At 47.1% G+C, this 20,787-nt stretch overlaps 1 protein-coding gene across 3 annotated transcripts in view; it reads left to right on the forward strand.

Moving 5' to 3' along the window:
- The window catches only part of LOC119942617 (GRB2 related adaptor protein), a 115,062-nt gene that overhangs the window by 76,395 nt on the left and 17,880 nt on the right, over positions 1-20,787 (forward strand). For 2 of the 3 annotated variants that reach the window (XM_038763486.1, XM_038763487.1), the window contains exon 4: positions 16,017-16,185. In XM_038763486.1, coding sequence (XP_038619414.1) covers positions 16,017-16,185 — 169 coding nt within the window. Of the gene's footprint in view, positions 1-16,016; positions 16,191-20,039; positions 20,045-20,787 lie in introns of all 3 variants that reach the window. The other variant, XM_038763489.1, reaches the window with a different exon arrangement.

Here is a 20,787-nt window from a genome sequence, read left to right on the forward strand (position 1 = left end):
TCCTTCAATTCCTGACCAAACGAGAAGTATGAAAGCCTGTGGGTTGGGTCGCTCCTTTCATGAATTTAGTGTGCCATCATTTTGACATCATTAACGGCATCAGGCAGGGTTTATTTCACTTGGCAAACTGTGTGCATTTTCAAGACAACAGACAAGCAGTGGCACGTAAAACACTAACCCTTAATCCCTGGGATGTTTTCCAGTCAAATAAATCCCCAGGGTCTCAATGCGTGTGTGTATATATTACTCTACAGGCAGTCCCATAAGTACGGTATGGACAGCTTCATTATTTGCCCACAGAGGCTGAGGATTCTCAGTGAGGACACCTGGCTCGCCCTCAGTGAGCTCCTATCCTGGAAGGAAGGCAGTGCATAAATAAGAGAATACATCCAATGAGGGGGGACGGTGAGAGAGAAATGGCTAGAAATGAGAAACAATGTGAGGGGAAAAGAGATGGGAAATGATTTAGTCAGGAAAAGAGAGCTGGAGGCAGAAATAGAAGGGATAAGAAGAGTTTATTGGGTCTCTCTAATATCGTGTACATACACCCCCTTAGCTTTTCAGGGATAATAAATGGAAGGAAGTCAAAGATCTTCCTCGGGATTATTTTCATGACAGGAGGGGGAACAGGTCTATCTACTCTTCCAAGTGCTTAGTACAGAACTCTGCAAGCGGTAAGTGCTCAATAAGTACCACTGATTGATGGTCTCTTGCAGCTGGGTGGTTGAGGCTGGCTGGCTAATTATGGCGGCTTTAAAAATGCCAGTGTCACTGAAACTTGGGGAACTCAAGCTTCTTACCAAGCCTTTGTTTATGGCTTTGTTCCCATCTGGGTTCAACAGGCCTCTTCCCATTAGCCTTCAGGGCCACGGCTCTGAGGACTGAGGTTTAATCCCCCGGAATCGGTTGAGGGGTGAGGTCACAATGGAAGCAGGCCAGCTCTTCACCCAGTAGAGCATTCCTCAGCTTTTGCCTCCTCCCACCAATCCCAAAATGCCATGCTGAGGGTGACGATCCCATGATTTCTCTCCTGTTCAGGCCCCACCCCCAAGCAATAGCTCACATGTTCACAGAGCGAGTGTAAACAGTTATGAAACAGGTTGTGGGGGGGTGGTCAGAGGGCTGGAGGAGCAACTATCCTGTAAAAAGGCCGGTAGCAGCACACCTGTCTACATGTTTTGTTTTGTTGTCTGTCTCCCCCTTCTAGACTGTGAGCCTGTTGTTGGGTAGGGACCGTTTCTATATACTGCCAACTTGTACTTCCCAAGTGCTTAGTCCAGTGCTCTGCACACAGTAAGCACTCAATAAATACAATTGAATGAATGAATGAATGAAAATCAGGAAAAGGTTTCCAGTCTCCCCTAGACTGGACGCTCGTTATGGAGAAGAAGCGTGGCTCAGTGGAAAGAGCCCGGGCTTTGGAGTCAGAGGTCATGGGTTCAAATCCCAGCTCTGCCAACTGTCAGCTGTGTGACTTTGGGCAAGTCACTTAACTTCTCTGGGCCTCAGTTACTGCATCTGTAAAATGGGGATTAAAAAGCTGTGAGCCTCCCGTGGGACAACCTGATCACCTTGTAACCTCCCCAGTGCTTAGAACAGTGCTTTGCACGTAGTAAGTGCTTAATAAATGCCATTATTATTATTATTATTATGATTATTATTATGGACAGGGAATGAGTATGCCAATTCTGCTGCATCGTACTCCCCCACGAGTTTAGTACAGTGCTCTGCACATAGTAAGTGCTCAGCAGATACCACTGATTAATTGATTGATTGACTGAAATTTTAGCTCCAGTCTCCACAACAGGGGAAGTTACTGGCCTCTACCCTCTAGACTAGGCAAGGAATGGGTCTGCTAATTCTGTTGTATTGTACCCTCCCAAGCATTTAGTACAATGTTCTACACATAGCAAGCGCTCAATAAATTCCCCTGATGGATTTTGCCCTCTCTTCCTTCATTCAAGAGATAGTCGAACACGGGCCTGAGTGTCAGAGGACCTGGGTACTAATCCCAGCTCTGCCACTTGTCTTCTGAGTGACCTTGGACAAGCCGCTTCACTTCTCAATGCCTCAGTTTCCTCAGCTAAGTGGGGAGTCAATAACTGGTTTTTCTTTTGTTTTGTTTTTCAATGGTATTTATTAAGTGCTTATTACCTGCCAGGCACTATAGTAAGCCCTGGGTAGATATAAGATAATCAGGTGGACATGGTCTCTGTCCCACAAGGGGCTTACTGTCTTAATTCCCATTTTATAGATGAGGTAACCAAGGCACCGAGAAGTTAAGAGACTTGCCCAAGATCACACAGCAGACAAGTGATGGAGCCAGGATTAGAAATCAGGTTTTCTGATTTCCAGGCCCAGCCTCTTTCCACTGGGCCATGCTATTCTCCCTCCTTCTTTGACTGTGAACCCTATGTGGGACAGGGACTGTGACAGACCTGATTAACTTGTATCTACCCCGTGCTTAGAACAGTGCTTGACACATAGTAACGCCTTAACAAATACCAAATTAAAAAAAAAAAAACTACACCAAAAAACCTCTTCCACCTACAGCAGGTCATGAGTAAGATGGAAACATCAGTGAATGAGCGAACTCGTACAAATACCCAAACACTGTTGTTTCTCAACAAGCAGAGGGCTTAGTTTGCAAAGAGCAACTTGCCAACCGACCTATGATGAGTAATGGTGTAAACCAGGTGAGTGATAAAGAGCACTGATTTCATGGATTGTATACTCCTGGCCCCCAAAAGAAAAGAGGGGCTGTCTGCCTGACTGGGCTAATACATTTTATCCCATCCATCCCTCTAGACTGTAAGCTCATTGTGGGCAGGGAATGTGTCTGTATATTATTGTATGGCACTCTCCCAAGTGCTTAGTACAGTAGATGGTCCAGTCACGTGTCCAGGAAAGCTGATACCACCCCCAAATAATAATAATAATGACGGCATTTATTAAGCACTTACTATGTGCAAAGCACTATTTTAAGCACTGGGGAGGTTACGAGGTGATCAGATTGCCCCACAAGGGGCTCACAGTCTTAATCCCCATTTTACAGATGAGGGAACTGAGGCCCAGAGAAGTGAAGTGACTTGCCCAAAGTCAAACAGCTGACAATTGGTGGAGCCGGAATTGAACCCATGACCTCTGACTCCAAAGCCTGTGCTCTTTCCACTGAGCCATGCTGCTTCTCTAGCTACCTTCTCCAAACTACCTTATAGTCTAGAGGGGGAGACAGACATTAATGTAAATAATGTATGTTTAATAATTTATAGACATGTACATAAGTGCTGTGGGACTGAGGGTGGGGCAAATAACAAATGCCCCAAAGTCACATCAATCGATCGATTAATCGTTTTTGTTGAAGGCTTACTGTGTTCAGAGCACTGTACTGAGTGTTTGGGAAGTACAAGTTATATTGTACTCTCCCAAGCACTTAGTACAGTGCTCTGCACACAGTAAGCGCTCAATAAATACGATTGAATGAAAGAATGGTAGATACGGTCCCTTCCCACAGATCCCTCCAAACCCTTGGATTCTTGGGGATAATCCTACTCACTGAACATCTTCCCCAAGACTCCCAGAGACCATTAATTGGTCTGAACCACAGGCTGCTCTTCTGTCCCTGGTTCCTCGTCTTCCTTTCAGATGGTCTGCAGCCAGCCAGAAAAGCAGACTGGATGTGGAAAACCACTGAGGCCACACCTGTCAACACCCCAAAGCAGAAAGTTCAGCCATTCTTTTTGCTGCATTCAGCATTTCCCCTCTTCTTTCAGTAGTCACCTTCCTCCAGGGACACACCCTCTGCCTTCCCCTTGCGAGATCAGCTGTTCCACAGCCACCAGGATCCTTCGCCCCTGCCCCTCCAGAAGCACAGCTTCCTTAGACAGCCTGGAGCCCCCACCCCGCACCAGGAGAGAGGGTGAAAATTGGGTGGGATATTCTCAGCTGACCATCTTCCCACAGTCCTCTTCTGGCCCTCCCTAGTTCTTTCCAACAACTGCTTCCAGCTGGAGAACAGCAGGATGCCAACGCAATGTCCTTAGGAATTTTCCGCCGCCTCCTTAGGATCATCTTCCCCGGTCTCCTCAGATCCTCCCATCGGTCTATGTCCTGCTTTGGGATCCCTCGGAAAAATCTCCCGGCTCCACACGGTCCTTCTGGGGCGAAAGACGTCGAAAGCTGTTCGGAGAGGGGAAGAAGCCGGGCCAGACACGACATGAGTTTTCAAGTCCACGCCCTTTTCTTCAACTTGGGAACAATACCCAAGTAACCCACATCTTGCGCTCCGGGGCTGGTCTCAGTGGAAAAAATGTGTTACTCACTTAATAATAATGTTTTCTGGGCTCTATGACATGTTCCAGGGTTTAATAAGTCTCATTGTCTTCGGCTGGAAGGACAATTGCTCCACCTGACAGGCAGGCGGGATGTTTTTAGCTTGGGCTTGGTGATGCAATGGAGCTTGGGGTGCACTTGGGGTGGTCACTGTCCTGGTCTGCATTTGAGGGTCCCACTTGCTTCCCAACAGGTACCAAGGAAGCGCTTAGTACAGTGCCCTGCATGCAGTAAGCGCTCAATAAATACGATTGAATGAATGAATGAATTTATTACTCTATTTATTTTATTTGTACGTATTTATTCTAATCATTTTATTTTGTTAATATGGTTTTCTTTGTTCTCTGTCACCCCGTTCTAGACTGTGAGCCCACTGTTGGGTAGGGACCGTCTCTATATGTTGCCAACTTGGACTTCCCAAGCGCTTGGTACAGTGCTCTGCACACAGTAAGCGCTCAATAAATACGATTGAATGAATGAAGGAAGCTGGGGTCCACCCCCAAATCGGTGAGCCCAGTGAGAGTTCAAGCCTAGTCGGTTCACCCAGCAATGCAGTGAGCATGGCAGTGTGGCAGTGAAGCACTGTGGCAGTGCCTGGGCCACCCAGCCCCTCTGCTGAAGGTGGTACAGGAAGGGAGAATAATAATAACTGTGGTATTTGTTAAGCGCTTACCGTGTGCCAGCCACTGTACTAAGCACTGGGGTGGATACAAGCAAATCATGTTGGACACGGTCCCTGTCCCACGTGCGGCTCACAGATTCAATCTCCATTTTACAGACAAGGTAACACACGGAGAAGTGTAGTGACTTGCCCAAGGTCACACAGCAGACAAGTGGCAGTCAGAATTTGAACCTACAACCTTCTGATTCCAAGGCCCATGCTCTATCCACTGCCAGGGGCAGAAGTTATGACCAGCTGTATCTTTTCCCCCTTGCTGGAAGCCAAGGAGGCAGCTAGTAATAATAATGATAATAATAATTATGGTATCTGTTAAATGCTTACTATGTCCCAAGCACTGTTCTAAGCACTGGGGTAGATTAAGATAATCAGGTTGGACACAGTCCCTGTCTCACATGGGACTCACAGTCTCAACCCCTCATTTTACAGAGGGATCAAGTCTGGGATGGGGGCAGAGGGTGGATTTAATTTATCATCATCATCATCATCATCAATCGTATTTATTGAGTGCTTACTATGTGCAGAGCACTGTACTAAGCGCTTGGGAAGTACAAATTGGCAACATATAGAGACAGTCCCTACCCAACAGTGGGCTCACAGTCTAAGAGATAATAAATAAATAATTTATTCATTTCTATTAATTTCTGTCCCCCCCCCCAGGCCGTAAGCTCGTTGTGGGCAGGAAATGTGTCTGTTATATTGTACTCTCCCAAGTGCTTAGTACAGTGCTCTGCACACTGTAAGCGCTCAATAAATGCAATTGATGTATTTATACAATCCCCCCCTTTTAGACTGTGAGCCCACTGTTGGGTAGGGACCGTCTCTATATGTTGCCAACTTGTACTTCCCAAGCGCTTAGTACCGTGCTCTGCACACAGTAAGCGCTCAATAAATACGATTGATGATGATGATGATGACTGACTGATTCTGGGCCAGAGATCCCCCAGGAGGGTAAACCTAGAATGGGGCTGTACAGAGCGATCCTGGGATTACTGTTGCCTTTGAAGGGAATGTGGTATTCACCCCACCCTCAGCCCCATTACACCTATGTACATATCTATAAATTATTTGTTTTTATTAACGTGTGTCTCCCCTTCTAGACTTAATGCTCATTTTGGGCAGGGAATACATCTACCAACTCTGTTGTACTCTCTCAAGTGCTTAGTACGGGGCACCGTGCACAGTAAGTGTTCAATAAATACCAATGATTGATTGATCGTTTGGAAGGCAAATCCAGGCCGCTGGCCTGGAATCACGTAGGAGGGGCTGCAGGTAGCTGAGATGCCCTGGGGCCTTAACGGGCACTGCCACTTTGGCTCACTCCAGCTCCCCCATTTTAGGAAGGGGGGGGGCCTAGGCACCCAAATTTTATGTGCCAACTTGCTGTGAATAGCAGGCGGGGCTGCCGTTGCTGCTGGCTCGATACGACTCAACGTGGCTCGCTAGGACTCGCCTTGGCTGGCTCCAGCCTCTGAGGGGTGAAGCTGTGGCCCTTGCCCCCCTGCTGAACGGCCGGTGACCCATCTCCCCTTGCTAGTCGATAATAATAATAATAATGATGATGATTATGGCATTTGTTAAGCGCTTACTATGTGCAAAGCACTGTTCTAAGCGCAGGGGAGGATACGAGGTGATCAGGGTGTCCCACGTGGGGCTCGCAGTCTTCATCCCCATTTTACAGATGTGGTCACTGAGGCACAGAGAAGTGAAGTGACTTGCCCAAGGTCACAGAGCTGACAATTGGCAGAGCAGGGATTTGAACCCGTGACCTCTGGCTCCCAAGCCTGGGCTCTTTCCATTGAGCCACGCTGCTTCTCTAGTTGATGAGCCTGAGCTCTAGAAAGACGAATTACCATTATGAGCTTTAGAGAATCAGGCCGTAGCATAATCCCTGCTTCTCCCTTTGATTTTATTCCATCTGGTTCTAAACTTCCCCTACAGCCACTCTTAGCCATCCCACCTGCCAAGCTCTCATCTGTTCCCACCCTGCAGGGAGGAGAGCCAGGCCTCTTCTCCACCTAAGCATGGCTGGTGTAAAAGAATTGTCCTCTCAGTCAATTATATTTATTGAGCACTTAATGTGGGCAGAGCACTGTACTAGACACTTGGGAGAGTACAAACAGTGTGGCGAAGTGGATACAGCATGAGTCTGGGAGCCAGAAGGTCATGGGTTCTAATCCCAGTTCTGCCACTTGTCTTCTGTGCAAGCTTGGGCAAGTCACTTCACTTCTCTGTGCCTCAGTTCCCTCATCTGTAAAATGGGGATTGAGGCTTGTGAGCCCCACGTGGGACGGGGACTGTATCCAACCTGATTTGCTGTGGGCTGTACTGGATAGACCCCGGGCCTGGGAATCAGAAGGTCATAGGTTCTACTACCAGCTCCACCACTTGTCTGTTTGGCTCATTGGAAAGAGCTCGGGCTTGGAAGTCAGAGGTCATGGGTTCTAATCCCGGCTCTGCCAGTTGTCAGCTGTGTGACTTTGGACAAGTCACTTCACTTCTTTGTGCCTCAGTTATCTGGGGATTAAGACTGTGAGCCCCCACGGGACAACCTGATCACCTTGTAACCTCCCCAGCACTTAGAACCGTGCTTTGCACGTAGTAAGCACTTAATAAATGCCATTATTATTATTATTATTACTGCCTGCTGTGTGACCTTGGGCAAGTGACTTCACTTCTCTGAGCCTCAGTTACTTCATCTGTAAAATGGGGATTGAGACTGTGAGCCCCATGTGGGACAGGGACTGTGCGTAACCGGATTTGCTTGCATCCATCCCAGTGCTTAGTACAGTGCCTGGCACACAGTTAAGCACTTAACAGATACCATTATTATTATTATTATCTACCCCAGGACTTAGTACAATGCCTGGCACATAATAAACGCTTAACAAATACCATAATTATTCTTATTAATAATAATAATACAATATAACAATAAACAGGCACATTCCCTGCCCACAACGAGTTTACAATCCAGAGAGGGAGACAGACATTAATATAAATAAATAATATAAATAAATTACAGGTGTGCACACAAATTACAGATATGTACATGTAATAACAATTATTACCCTAATTATGGTGTTTGTTAAGCGCTTACTATGTGCCAGACACTGTACTAACCACTGGGGTGGGTACAAGCGAATCAGGTTGGATACAGTCTCTGTCCCACGTGGGGCTCACTGTCTCAATCCCCATTTGACAGATGAGGGAACTGAGGCCCAGAGAAGTGAAGTGATTTGCCCAGGGTCACGTAGCAGACATGTGGCAGAGCCGGGATTAGAACCGATGAACTTCTGATTCCTAAGCCTGTGCCCTTCCCATTATACCACATGTAAGTTCTGTGCTTCCACAGGTGACTTGACCAGTAGTGTGACTGACCTCTGGGAGGGAACACGGCTGAAACTGCTGGTGGAGAACTGACGGTCCCGTCTGCAAGGGGCAGCCACCCAAACTGCCTCCCGGGTGCTGACGTGTTCGCAGTTTGCAAAGCCTGACGTGATTTTCCTTTTTGCCTCGGACTCACGATCCTCTCAAAGCTGCTGCTCCCAAAGGGCCCTGTGGGAGCCACTCCTTTCTGGATTGCTGCATGCCAGCCTGCCCTGCCTGCCCCAGTTGTCTCCTGGCAGTCAGCTTTGATGCCGCCTCATCTGAGGCTGCACTTTTACCGCGTCCTTCAAGCGTGCCCATTGCCCCCCTTGCTTTGGGTCACCTAGAGTCACCCGGCGACTCCTCGGACATCCGTCTGTCTCTCCCGTGTTCCGCCCAGTGAAGCTCAGTTGAGATGAGGGTAGCTCTGAAGCTAGTAAACGAAGGCCCTTCTTGGATCGCAGTTTGCCTTGCCATTTGATGTTAAATATGGTCCAGGGGTGACGCTGACTCTGGGACTGCTCAAAAAGCCAGATGTGGCTTCCAGAGCGGCTGCCAGGGCACAAACAAATTGGACAAACTTGCAGGCCTTCAGCGTGTCGGGGAGCTTGACGCCAAGTTGCCACGACACACAGTCTGATGGGCTCACAGAGGATGAACTGGTCCCCTAGAACTGTAGAGGAGTGTTTACTGTGACAATAAGCCCTGTCCCACGTGCCCAGGATGAAGAGGAAGCTTGGCTAGGTGCCTAGAAGAATTTGGTTTTCAAGGGAATCTCTGCTTCTGCGTGTATGAATCTCACATACTCTGTAATTTGGGAAGCAGCATGGTCTGGCGAACAGAGCAAGGGCTTGGGAGTCGGAAGGATCTGGGTTCTACTTCTGGCTTCTCCACTTGTTTGCTGTGTGACCTTGGGCAAATCGCTAAGTTTCTCTGTGCCTCAGTTACTTCAACTGTAAAATGGGGATTAAGACTGTGAGCCCTAGGTGGGACAGGGACTGTGTCCAACCTGATTAGTTTGTAACTACTCCAGCGCTTAAAACAGTGCTTGACACATTGTAAGGGCTTAACAAATACCATCTTTATTATTATTATTACTTAAGCCCAAACAAATTGGAATATCCCTTTTCTTTCCATCCTCCTCTTTTGTGATTGAGTCTAAGTTCCTTGAAGGCAGATGCACTATATAGCTATAGATGTATATAGCTATAATTCTATTTATTCTGATGGTATTGACACCTGTTTACTCGTCTTGTTTTGTTGTTTGTCTCCCCGTTCTAGACTGTGAGCCCGCTGTTGGGTAGGGACCGTCTCTATATGTTGCCAACTTGTACTTCCCAAGCGCTTAGTACAGTGCTCTGCACACAGTAAGCGCTCAGTAAATATGATTGCATGAATGAATGAATGCACTATAGACTGTAAGGTCTTTGTGGGCAGGGAACGTCACTAGGGACTCCATTGTATTGTACTTTCCCAAGCACTTAGTACAGTGCTCTGCACACAGTAAGTGCTCAGTAAATGTCATCGATTGACTGTTGTCTTCTAACTCTAGTGTGCACCTAATAGATGCCTGATAATTACTTTTGACTAATTGGTTGAGAATGTGGTTGGTCTCTTTCTGATACATAGAGCAACTGGAGGAGAAGGTTGTGACAGAGAAGGGAACTGGACATTGAGAAATGGGAGTGTGGGCTCTGTCCCACAGAATGCCCCTGGTGGTCTCATGATGTCTGAAGGCTATTTAGGCCCTTAGTACAGTGCTCTGCTCATAGTAAGCGCTCAATACATACCACTGACTGACAGTTGATGGTCTGGGGATGCATAGAGCTAGATAAAAGCAGAGTGGCTTAGTGGAAAGACCCCGGTCTTGGGTGTCAGAGGTCGTGGATTCCAATCCCAGCTCTGCCACTTATCAGATGTGTGATTTTGGGTAAGTCATTTAACTCCTCTGTGCCTCAGTTACCTCATTAGTAAAATGGGGATTAAGACTGTGAGCCTCACATGGAACAATCTGATTACCTTGAATCTATCCCAGCACTTTGAACAGTGCTTGGCAAATAGTAAGCGATTAACAAATACCATCATCATCATATAAGGCATGGTTGCCAAGCCTTCCAACTGCCTTTCCTGGGCTCTATCAATCAGTGGCATTTACTGAGTGCTTACTGTGTGCAGAGCACTGTACTAAGTGCATGGGAGAGTACAGTACCGCAGAGTCAGTAGAAACCTTCCCTGCCCACAAGGAGCTTATTGGACCAGGTCCCATCCGTGACTCCCATGAGCACCTTAGTTAAGAAGACAAGCATTATGGCTAATTGACTGTTAATTGTGGTATTTGTTAATCACTTACAATGTACCAGGCACTGTACTAAATGCTGGGTTAGAGACAGGTTAATCAAGTTGGCCCCAACCCCTGTTCATTCATTCAATCAATCGTATTTATTGAGTGCTTACTGTGTGCAGAGCACTGTACTAAGCGCTTGGGAAGTCCAAGTTGGCAACATATAGAGAAGGTCCCTACCCAACAGTGGGCTCACAGTCTAGAAGAAAACTTTGGAGAATGCGGGCATCGATCCCGCTACCTCTCACACGCTAAGCGAGCGCTCTGCCATTTGAGCTAATTCACAAGGGGGTTCACAATCTTAATCCCCATTTTACAGAGGAAGTAACTGAGGCAAAGAGAAGGAAAGTGACCTGCCTAAGGTCACACAGCAGAAAAATGGAATCCAGGCCCTTCTGACTCTCAGGACCGTGCTCTACCCACTAGACCTTGCTGCTTCACTGGAAGAGGTCATCTGTTGCCTCCTCTAATGATTTTCCTTCCTCCACATTGCCACTGATCTACATCACAGGGCCTTAGAAAGAATTCTTTGGATGAATCCCTCCGGCTCAACGGTGTTGCTGCCAGTAGCTGAGGGGAGCTACAGTGTATTCAAGAACCAGGGGAGATTAGCGACCTCACACCTGGGCACGATCTGTGGTTGACGGCTGATGTGCGGGGAGGAGTCAAACTGGGTTTCGTGGCCCTGCTCCTGTTGGGCATTACCTACGTAGTCCAGCCTGCCAATCCTAACGCATTCTCCTCACTCACGCACTTCGGATGCTGTTTGAGAGTGTGGTTCGGCACACTTCTCAGAGGGCCCCCTGGGCCTCTCCCCAGAGATTCTTCACAGAAGGCCATTCCCTCCAAAACCCGAGGGCCAAAGGCCTAGAGGAAATCCTGGCTTTAGGGAGACAGCTCAGGTGCATACTCACACCACCACCAAAAAGCAATCGCCGGTCAGGGCCACGGAGCAGACCTCTGAGATCACAACCTGCCAAGGGATAAGATGCCTGGCGAGCCACGCAGGGAAATGCCAGCCTCTAGAGGAGATGTTTGGACAACCTTGAGGAGGCTGAGAAGACTGAGTAAGTCTGAAAGCTTGGTCAAGTCTGCCCCACACAAGAGTAGGGTGAATCAATCAATCAATCAATCGTGTTTATTGAGCACTTACTGTGTGCAGAGCACTGTACTAAGCGCTTGGAAAGTACAAGTTGTCAACATATAGAAACAGTCCCTACCCAACAGTGGGCTCACAGTCTAGAATACAGAGACAGATTTGAGCCGGGGTTCGACGGCAGGACAGGCGAGAGCGAGGCATAGTTGGCAGCAGAGGAGTGGAGTGTGCAGGCTGAGATGTAGAAGGAGAGAAGGGAGGTGAAATAAAAGGGGGCAAGGGGATGGAAAGCTTTGAAGGCAATGGCCCTGGGTTGGCTGCTGAGCCAGGCCTCGAGCATCTGAAATAGCCCCCAAACCAACCCAATTCATTCATTCATTCATTCAATCGTATTTATTGAGTGCTTACTGTGTGCAGAGCACTGGACTAAGCCCTTGGGAAGTACAAGTTGACAACATATAGAGACGGTCCCTACCCAACAACGGGCTCACAGTCTAGAAGGGGGAGACAGACAACAAACCAAAACATGTAGAAGAGTGCCCTTGCGCCTTGGCAACCTATCACTCCCCTAGTGCTTTGTTGTAAAAACTCCCCCCGTCATTGGTAGGTACATTCAGGGACTATCCATGTTTACTGTTATATTGCATTCTCCCAAGGACTTAGTACAGTGCTCTGCACACAGTAAGCCCTCAATGAATACAATTGAATAAATGCATACGTTCACCTATTTTCCTCCTACTTTGCCAGAATAACACAAAGCAACTAGTGACTCAAAGGCAAGAAAACTAATGCTCAGATGTAGCGTGGACACTGTAGACCTCTAGATTGTGAACTTTTCAAGGGCAACCATCATGACGTATAATTCTACTGCTCTCTTCCAAGCACTTAGTACAGTGTGCTCTGCCCAAAGTAGATGCTCAATAAATACTATTCATTGATTAAAATAATCAATCAATTAAATTTACTGAGTGCTTACTGTGTGCACAGTGCTGTAGTTGGCACTTGGGAGAGTACAATATAACAAATTTGGTAGATGTGGTCCCTGCCCAAAAGGAGCTTACAGTCTAGAGGGGGAGATAGATATTAAAAGAAATTCCAGATATGGATATAAGTGCTGTAGGGCTGAGGGTGGGGTGGATAAAGGGTATAAATTCAAGGACAAGATTCACTGATCTGTGGAGCAGTGTTACTCCTGATAAATACACTCCTGAAAGAGCAGGCATGAGTAGAATCTAGTTGGAGATTAAAATGCTCCTCAAAGCATGCTCTCTCGCTTCCTCGCTCTCTCACTCTCTCTCTTCTCCTTTCTGGAGTGCTCAAAAGCTTCCAAATATTCTCATTTCTGGGAGAAAACTCTCAGAAGCAATGGCAGTGGAGGATGGGAAATACAAAATACCACCTGTCCTGTGTTAGCTAATGCCCATAATCCGGTTGTCTCAAGAATCAATCTGGACAAACCCAGAAGCATATTCTGAAAGTTTCTGAACTGTCCTGAGTCCCTTCAGTCAATCAATCAATACTACTTATTGGGTGTCTACTACATGTAGAGCACTGTACTGCCTGCCTGGGAGTTTATAATAGAGTTAGAAGGTATACTCTGCCCACATAGGGCTCACATTACAGCAGAGGAGTTAAACACTAAAATAATGTTCTGCTCAGGGGAAGACCACAAAGAGGATATATAGTTTACCTTCAGGCTTCTGTTCCTCATCTCTTAGGAAGATCTGTTTCTTTTTGGCGATGGTGGGAATCCACCAGCTCATTCAAGGAGTTGAACTTCTCCTCCCAAAGGTAGTATTTCCCAATCTTCTCTCAGAGCACTTGGAAATGTTGCATTTGATCCCAGTAGCCAAGCCAGGCAAAGGATGTAAGCAAGGGGTCGATGGAGAGAGATATGGTGAGATACAGTGAGTAGGTTGGGATTAGAGAGGCAAAGCGTGCAGACTGGGTTGTAGTTGGAGATTATCAAGGTAAGGTAGCAGGGAAGAGAAATGATTACCTTTAAGCCAATGGTCAGGAGTTTCAACTTGATGCAGAGACGAACGGGCAACCACTGGGGATTTTTGAGGAGTGGGGAGATATGTGCAGAACGACATTTTAGAAAAGTGATTTAGGGAACAAAGTGTAGTATGGACCGGAGAGAGGTGAGACTGGAAACTATGAAATCAACAACGAGGCTGATGCAGTGGTCAAGATATGACACATGCTTAGACTGGCACAGAAGCAGTTTGGATGGTAAGGAGGGAGCGCATCCTGGAAATACTGAGGAAAAACTGACTGTTTTTGGTGACACACTGAATATGCGGCGTTGAAAGTGAGGGAGGGGTCAATGATACTGCCAAGATTACAAGGGCCTCAGGGACAGTTGGAAATAAGTGCCGTCAACTAGGAAGGGGAAGTTAGGTGGAGGAGCTAGGGAAGGCTTCTTAGCACTCACACTTATTAAAGAAGCAACATGGCCTGGAGCAGAGAGCTTGGGCCTGGGAGTTAGAAGTTCTCATCCCAGTCCCACCACTTGTCTGCTGTGAGACCTTGGGAAAGTCACTTCATTTCTCTTAACCACAGTTCCCTCATCTGTAAAAATGGGGATTAAGACTGTGAGCCCTATGTGGGACAGGGACTGTGTCCAACCCAATTAGCTTGTATCTCCTCCAGCACTTAGACTAGTGCTTGGGACATAGTAAGTGCTGAACAGATACCACAATTATTATTGTTATTATTGTTATTATTATTATTTACCTCCGTTCTGTCCCTGGGGGTGCCGCTCCCTCTCACTGCAGCAAACACCATCCTTGTTGGCCACTTTAGGAAATCCTAAAGCTTTGAATCCCAGATCCTCGGTTTCCCACTACCCTTCTGAATGGAAGATGTGTTGGCCTAATGGTGAGTGGACCACGGAAAAGAATCAATTGATCAGCGGTATTTATTGGGCATTTACAGTGTGCAGAGCAGTGTACAAAGTGCTTGGCAGAGTACAATACAGAGTTCCTAGACATGTTCCCTGCCCACGGCGAGCTTACAATCCAGAGGACTCAACATTCCTAGCCCTGAAGGGAGCCCCCTGAGAGAGAAATTAGATGTCCTGTTTCCCATTGAGCCAGGGCAGAGAATGTATCTATTAACTCTGTTATACTGTACTCTCCCAAATGCTTAGTACAGTGCTCTACACACAGTAAGTGTCCAATAAGTACCGCTGATCGATTGATTCTTTTCCGTGGTCCACCCACCATTAGGCCGACACATCTTCCATTCAGAAGGGTAGTGGGAAACCGAGGATCTGGGATTCAAAGCTTTAGGATTTCCCAAAGTGGCCAACAAGGATGGTGTTTGCTGCAAGTGAGAGGGAGCGGCACCCCCAGGGAACAGAACAGAGGTAATAATAATAATCTTCCTGAGCATTCATTCATTCATTCATTCAATTGTATTTATTGAGTGCTTACTGTGTGCAGAGCACTGCACTAAGGGCTTGGAAAGTACAGTTCAGCAATAGAGACAATCCCTGCTGCCAACGGGACACCAAAACAAACAGGTATCAATAGCATCAATATAAATGAATAGAATTATAGATATATACACACCAAAACAACTAAACAGGTATTAATGTAAATATCTAGAATTATAGATATGTACATCTATACACAAGTACTGTGGGGTGGGAGGGGATAATTGGTGGAAAGTTGACGGTGGAGGGTAGAGGGAAGTTTGGTGATGGTTCTCTGGGGAAGAAACATGGCCTAGTGAATAGAATACAAGCCTGAGGGTCAGAGGACCTGGGTTCTAATCCCTGCTCCACCACTTGTCTGCTGCATAACATCAGGTGAGTCATTTTACTTCTCTGTGCCTCAGTTGCCTCATCTGCAAAATGGGAATTCAATATCTGTTTTCCCTCATACTTAAACTGTAAGCCTCAAGTGGGACTTGGTTGTCCTGTATCTATCCCAGGGCTTAGTACAGGGCTTGGCACCAGTAAGCACTTAAATACCACAGTTGTTACTACTGGGGAGGCAGGAGGGAGGAGGCACTCAATATGGGCCAGGAACATGTCTGCTAATTCTGCCCTCTGCCCTTAAGAAGCGCTCAATAAATACTATTTTTTGGTTGATTGATTACATCATTTTCTAACCTCTGCCTGTCTCTCCTCAGCTCCCCTTTCGCTGGGCCCTCTGACACTCAGTAAGAAATTTTTGTTCTCTTCTCAGCTATGGAGATCAAGTGCAACATTTCAAAGTGCTCCGAGAGAGGATTGGGAAATACTACCTTTGGGAGGAGAAGTTCAACTCTTTGAATGAGCTGGTGGATTTCTACAGGACCACCACCATCGCCAAAAAGAAACAGATCTTCCTAAGAGACGAGGAACAGAAGCCTGAGGTAAAGTAGTTTCCCTCGACTTTCCTGGGCCCTGGAGGAGAGCTAAGTGGGAGAAGAGCTGCCCTCAAATAAATCTCCTAGGAATGGGCAAGAGTTTAGACAAGATGGTTAGGAGGAATCATTTGATGAAGCGGCTTTCTGAGAGATTTTCCCAGGGGAAAATGGGAGCTTAGGAAATAGCAAACGTCATGATAGTTTATTGTCCCTTGAGAGCCATGACTGGGTTACACTCAGCAGGCCCAAACCAGCCGCTCCAGCTTTCCTGTCACCCTGTCCTTTGCTTTTTGGCCGCATTTAAGGATAAATGCCTGCAGGGTGTTGACCTGCTTTGCTCCTCAAGTCACTAAAGCACATCACTCCAGGACTAGGCCTCACAGGGCAGCGTTTTTGGCAGGGTTGGGATTCCAGCCACCTGGTTAAGGGCAGGTTGGGGTTGAGGTGGAGGCTAAGGGGAGGTGAGGAGGGGAGCTCTGACATGGGAGCTGAGGTGGAGGCTAATGTCGGGGCTGAGGTGAGGGTTGAAGTGGAAGCTGAGGTGGGGGATGAGGTGGGAGGCTGAAGTGAAGGCTGAGGTAGAAACTGAAGTGGAGGCTCAGGCGGGAGTTGAAGTGGAGGCTGGGGTGAGGGTTGAGATGGGGACTGAAGTGAAAGCTAATGTGGAGGCTGAGGTGGAAGCTGAAGAAGAAGCTGAAGTGAAGGCTGAGGGGGAAGCTGAAGAAGAGCCTGAAGTGAAGGCTGAGGGGGAAGCTGAAGAAGAGGTTGAAGTGAAGGCTGAGGGGGAAGCTGAAGAAGAGCCTGAAGTGAAGGCTGAGGGGGAAGCTGAAGAGGTTCAAGTGGGAGCTGAAGGAGAGGCTCAGGTGGGAAATGAAGTGGAGGCTGGGTTGGAGGGCTGAAGTGAAGGCTCAAGTGAAGGCTGAAGGGAAGGCTGAGGTGGAAGCCGAAACAGAGACTCTGGCGGAAGCTGAAGTGGAGACTGAGGTGGGGGATGAAGAAGAAGCTGAGGTAGAACCTGAAGTGGAGGCTGAAGTGAAGGCTGAGGTGAAAGCTGAAGATGGGAACTGAAGAAGAAGCGTAGGTGGGAACTGAAGAAGAAGCTCAGTGGGAGCTGAAGAGGAGTCTCAGGTGGGAGAGAAGTGGAGGCTGAGGTGGGAACTGAAGTAGAGGCTGATCTGGGGACCAAGGTGGAGGAAACAGTCCATTAGTGAGGATTTCCCCAACATCTTTCTTCTTGCCTTCATTCCCCTACACAACAAAGCAGAAACCTATCCACAGAGGGTCGACATAGCCCACGAAAGGCCATCTTCAGGATCTGAATGTAGCTTATCTTTAAATCCACTCCTGAGAGCAGTGCCCGAGAGACAATCAGCTCCCAGCACCTCAGGAGAGAGACGCTGGGGTTCCCCATGCAAATCCTGACTTCCTATGCAAAGTCTTGCCTCACTACTTTACCCAAGAGCCCTTGCTCCCCAAGGCCTACTTGAGGGAGGAGAGAAGAGGGACAACAAACGACAGGATTGCAGAGTCTTTTGCGAAACAGCTAGAGTGATATAATCACTGAATAAAATCTCATTGTTTCTACTGCACTTGGCATGAAGAGAGGGCTGTCTGGGGGTGTGGGCAGGTCACATGTCTCGACACTTTCATATTTTCTTTAGAGGCTGATGAGGGTATTGTCAGAAGGATGAGCAAGACAAGATCACGTAACCACTGGTCTGACTCCAGGCCCCAAACCCGCCTGTCAGAATTTCCCTGGCTTCCTCCTGCAGCAGAAACAAGAAGTACAGACCCTGAGCCTAAGGAAGACCCCCACCATGCTCCCCCACTCCACCCCAGCCTGGCCAGTAGTCCACCCGCGGGGGCTAGAGGAGGCACCCGCCTTGTGATTTACTGCCAGCTAGGACTTCCCTGCCCAGAGCCCTCCCTGGGATCAGGGGTCCCTGGATGGCAGCCCTCTCTGATGCCCAATCAATCAATGGTATTTTGTTTCAATCAATGTAATTTATTGAGCACTTACCGTATGCAGACCACTGTACTAAGAACTGTTAGAGAAGCAGCGTGGTTTAGTGGCAAGAGCGTGGGCTTGGGAGTCAGAGGTCATGGGTTCGAATCCCAGCTCCGCCACTTATCAGCTGTGTGACTTTGGGTAGGTCACTTCACTTCTCTGTGCCTCAGTTGCCTCATCTGTAAAATGGGGATTAAGACTGTGGCCCCCACGTGGGACAACCTGATCACCTTGTATCCCTCTCAGCACTTAGAACAGTGCTTGGCACATAGCACTTAACAAATACCATCATTATTATAACTAAGTACAATACCACAGAGAGAGTACAATACCACAGAGTTGGTAGTGATGTTCCCTGCCCACAACAAGTTTTATGTTTTGTTTTGTTCTCTATCTCCCCCTTCTAGACTGTGAGCCCACTGTTGGGTAGGGACCGTCTCTATATGTTGCCAACTTGTACTTCCCAAGCACTTAGTATAGTGCTCTGCACACAGTAAGTGCTCAAAAAATACGATTGAATGAATGAATGAATGAATCAACCCAACAGCCTCTCAACATTTAAGTTACATCTATCCTCAACCTTGGTGTACACACTTATAATCAGTTGTCCATTGAACTGTTCACTGTTATTTCACTCTGACACACTCATGCTACTACCTATAATATTTTTGTTCTTCCTTCTCCCTTTCCCTCTCCTGCTAAAAAATGTTGGTCTGCCTCTCTCCCACTAGATTGGAAGTCCCCTGAATGGGGAGATTATGTCTTTTGCTTCTGAGGAACACTAAGGAGAATTAAGGAGAGCAAATAATAATGGCAATTGTTAAGTACTTACTATGTGTCAAGTGCTTAGTACAGTGCTCTGCACACAGTAAGTGCTCAATAAATATGATTGAATGAATGAATGAATGAATCAACCCAACAGCTTCTCAACATTTAAGTTACATCTATCCTCAACCTTGGTGTACACACATATAATCAGTTGTCCATTGAACTGTTCACTGTTATTTCACTCTGACACACTCATGCTACTACCTATAATATTTTTGTTCTTCCTTCTCCCTTTCCCTCTCCTGCTAAAAAAATGTTGGTCTGCTTCTCTCCCATTAGATTGGAAGTCCCCTGAATGGGGAGATTATGTCTTTTGCTTCTGAGGAACACTAAGGAGAATTAAGGAGAGCAAATAATAATAGCAATTGTTAAGTACTTACTATGTGTCAAGTGCTTAGTACAGTGCTCTGCACACAGTAAGCGCTCAATAAATATGATTGAATGAATGTGTCAGGCACTGTACTGAGCCTCAGGGTGGATACAAGCAATCGGGTTGGACACAGTCCCTGTCCCACATGGGGCTCACAGTCTTAACCTCCATTTTACAGATGATCAAACTGAGGCATAGAGAATTGAAGTGACTTGCCCACGGTCACACAGCAGATAAGTTGCAGAGGCAGAATTAGAACCCAGGTCCTTTCGACTCCCAGGACCATGCTGTAACCATTTAGACCATGCTCCACTTAGTACAATGCTCTGCTACTCAAAGAACACTACTGATCATTGATCAGTTGATCAACAGTAAAGGGGAGTCCTCCCTAGCCCTAAGGGTCACCGCTACTATGCAGCAGCAAACTCCTTCTGCATTCCTCCACCTCTCCTTCTTACTACTCCTCCACTGTCCCAACAAAATCTCATTCCCTCCTTCCTCTCCTGCCTCTCCTTCAGCTCCTCTATCGGAACTAAAAGTGACCCTGGGAAGGATGTCAGGAGCAGGAATCCCAGCCCTCCTCTCCTCCCTCATGGTTTTAGTATGGTCTAAGGTGGAGACCACACTATCTCCAAAGGGGTGGAGGAGGAAAAGAAAGCGTAGGGAAGAAAACCAGAAATGGCAATCGGGTATTTAAATCTAAATGAATCAGGATGAGAAGACGCATCCCTTTTGCAGATCTATAAACATGATAATAATAATAATTATCTAGACTGTAAATTCACCTTGGGCAGGGAAGGTGTCAGCGTGGCTCAGTGGAAAGAGCCCGGGCTTTGGAGTCAGAGGTCATGGGTTCGAATCCCAGCTCCACCACATGTCTGCTGTGTGACCTTGGGCAAGCCACTTAACTTCTCTGTGCCTCAGTTGCCTCAACTGCAAAATGGGGATTAAGACTGTGAAACCCACGTGGGACAACCTGATCACCATGTATCCCCCCAGCGCTTAGAAGAATGCTTTGCACATAGTAAGCGCTTAACAAATGCAAACATTATTATCATTATTATTACCAAGTCTCTTATATTGTACTCTCCCAAGTGTTTAGTAATGTGCTCTTCACACAGTAAGCACTCAGTAATATAATCGATTGATTACTATCAATTACTTTGTGCCAAACATTATTCTAGTTGCTGGCATAGATACAAGTTAATAGGACTTACAGTCTAAGTAGGAGTAGAACTTAATCCTCCTTTTACAGATGAGGAAACTGAGGCCCAGAGAAGTTAAGTGATTTGTCCAAGATCACCCAACAGACACATGGCAGAGCAGGGATTAGAACCCAGGTTCCTTGACTCCCAGGACCATACTCTTCCAACTAGGCCATGCTGCTTCCCTGACTTGGAAA

Source organism: Tachyglossus aculeatus, chromosome 21 (genome assembly GCF_015852505.1).
Source record: "Tachyglossus aculeatus isolate mTacAcu1 chromosome 21, mTacAcu1.pri, whole genome shotgun sequence".
Lineage (NCBI taxonomy): Eukaryota > Metazoa > Chordata > Mammalia > Monotremata > Tachyglossidae > Tachyglossus > Tachyglossus aculeatus.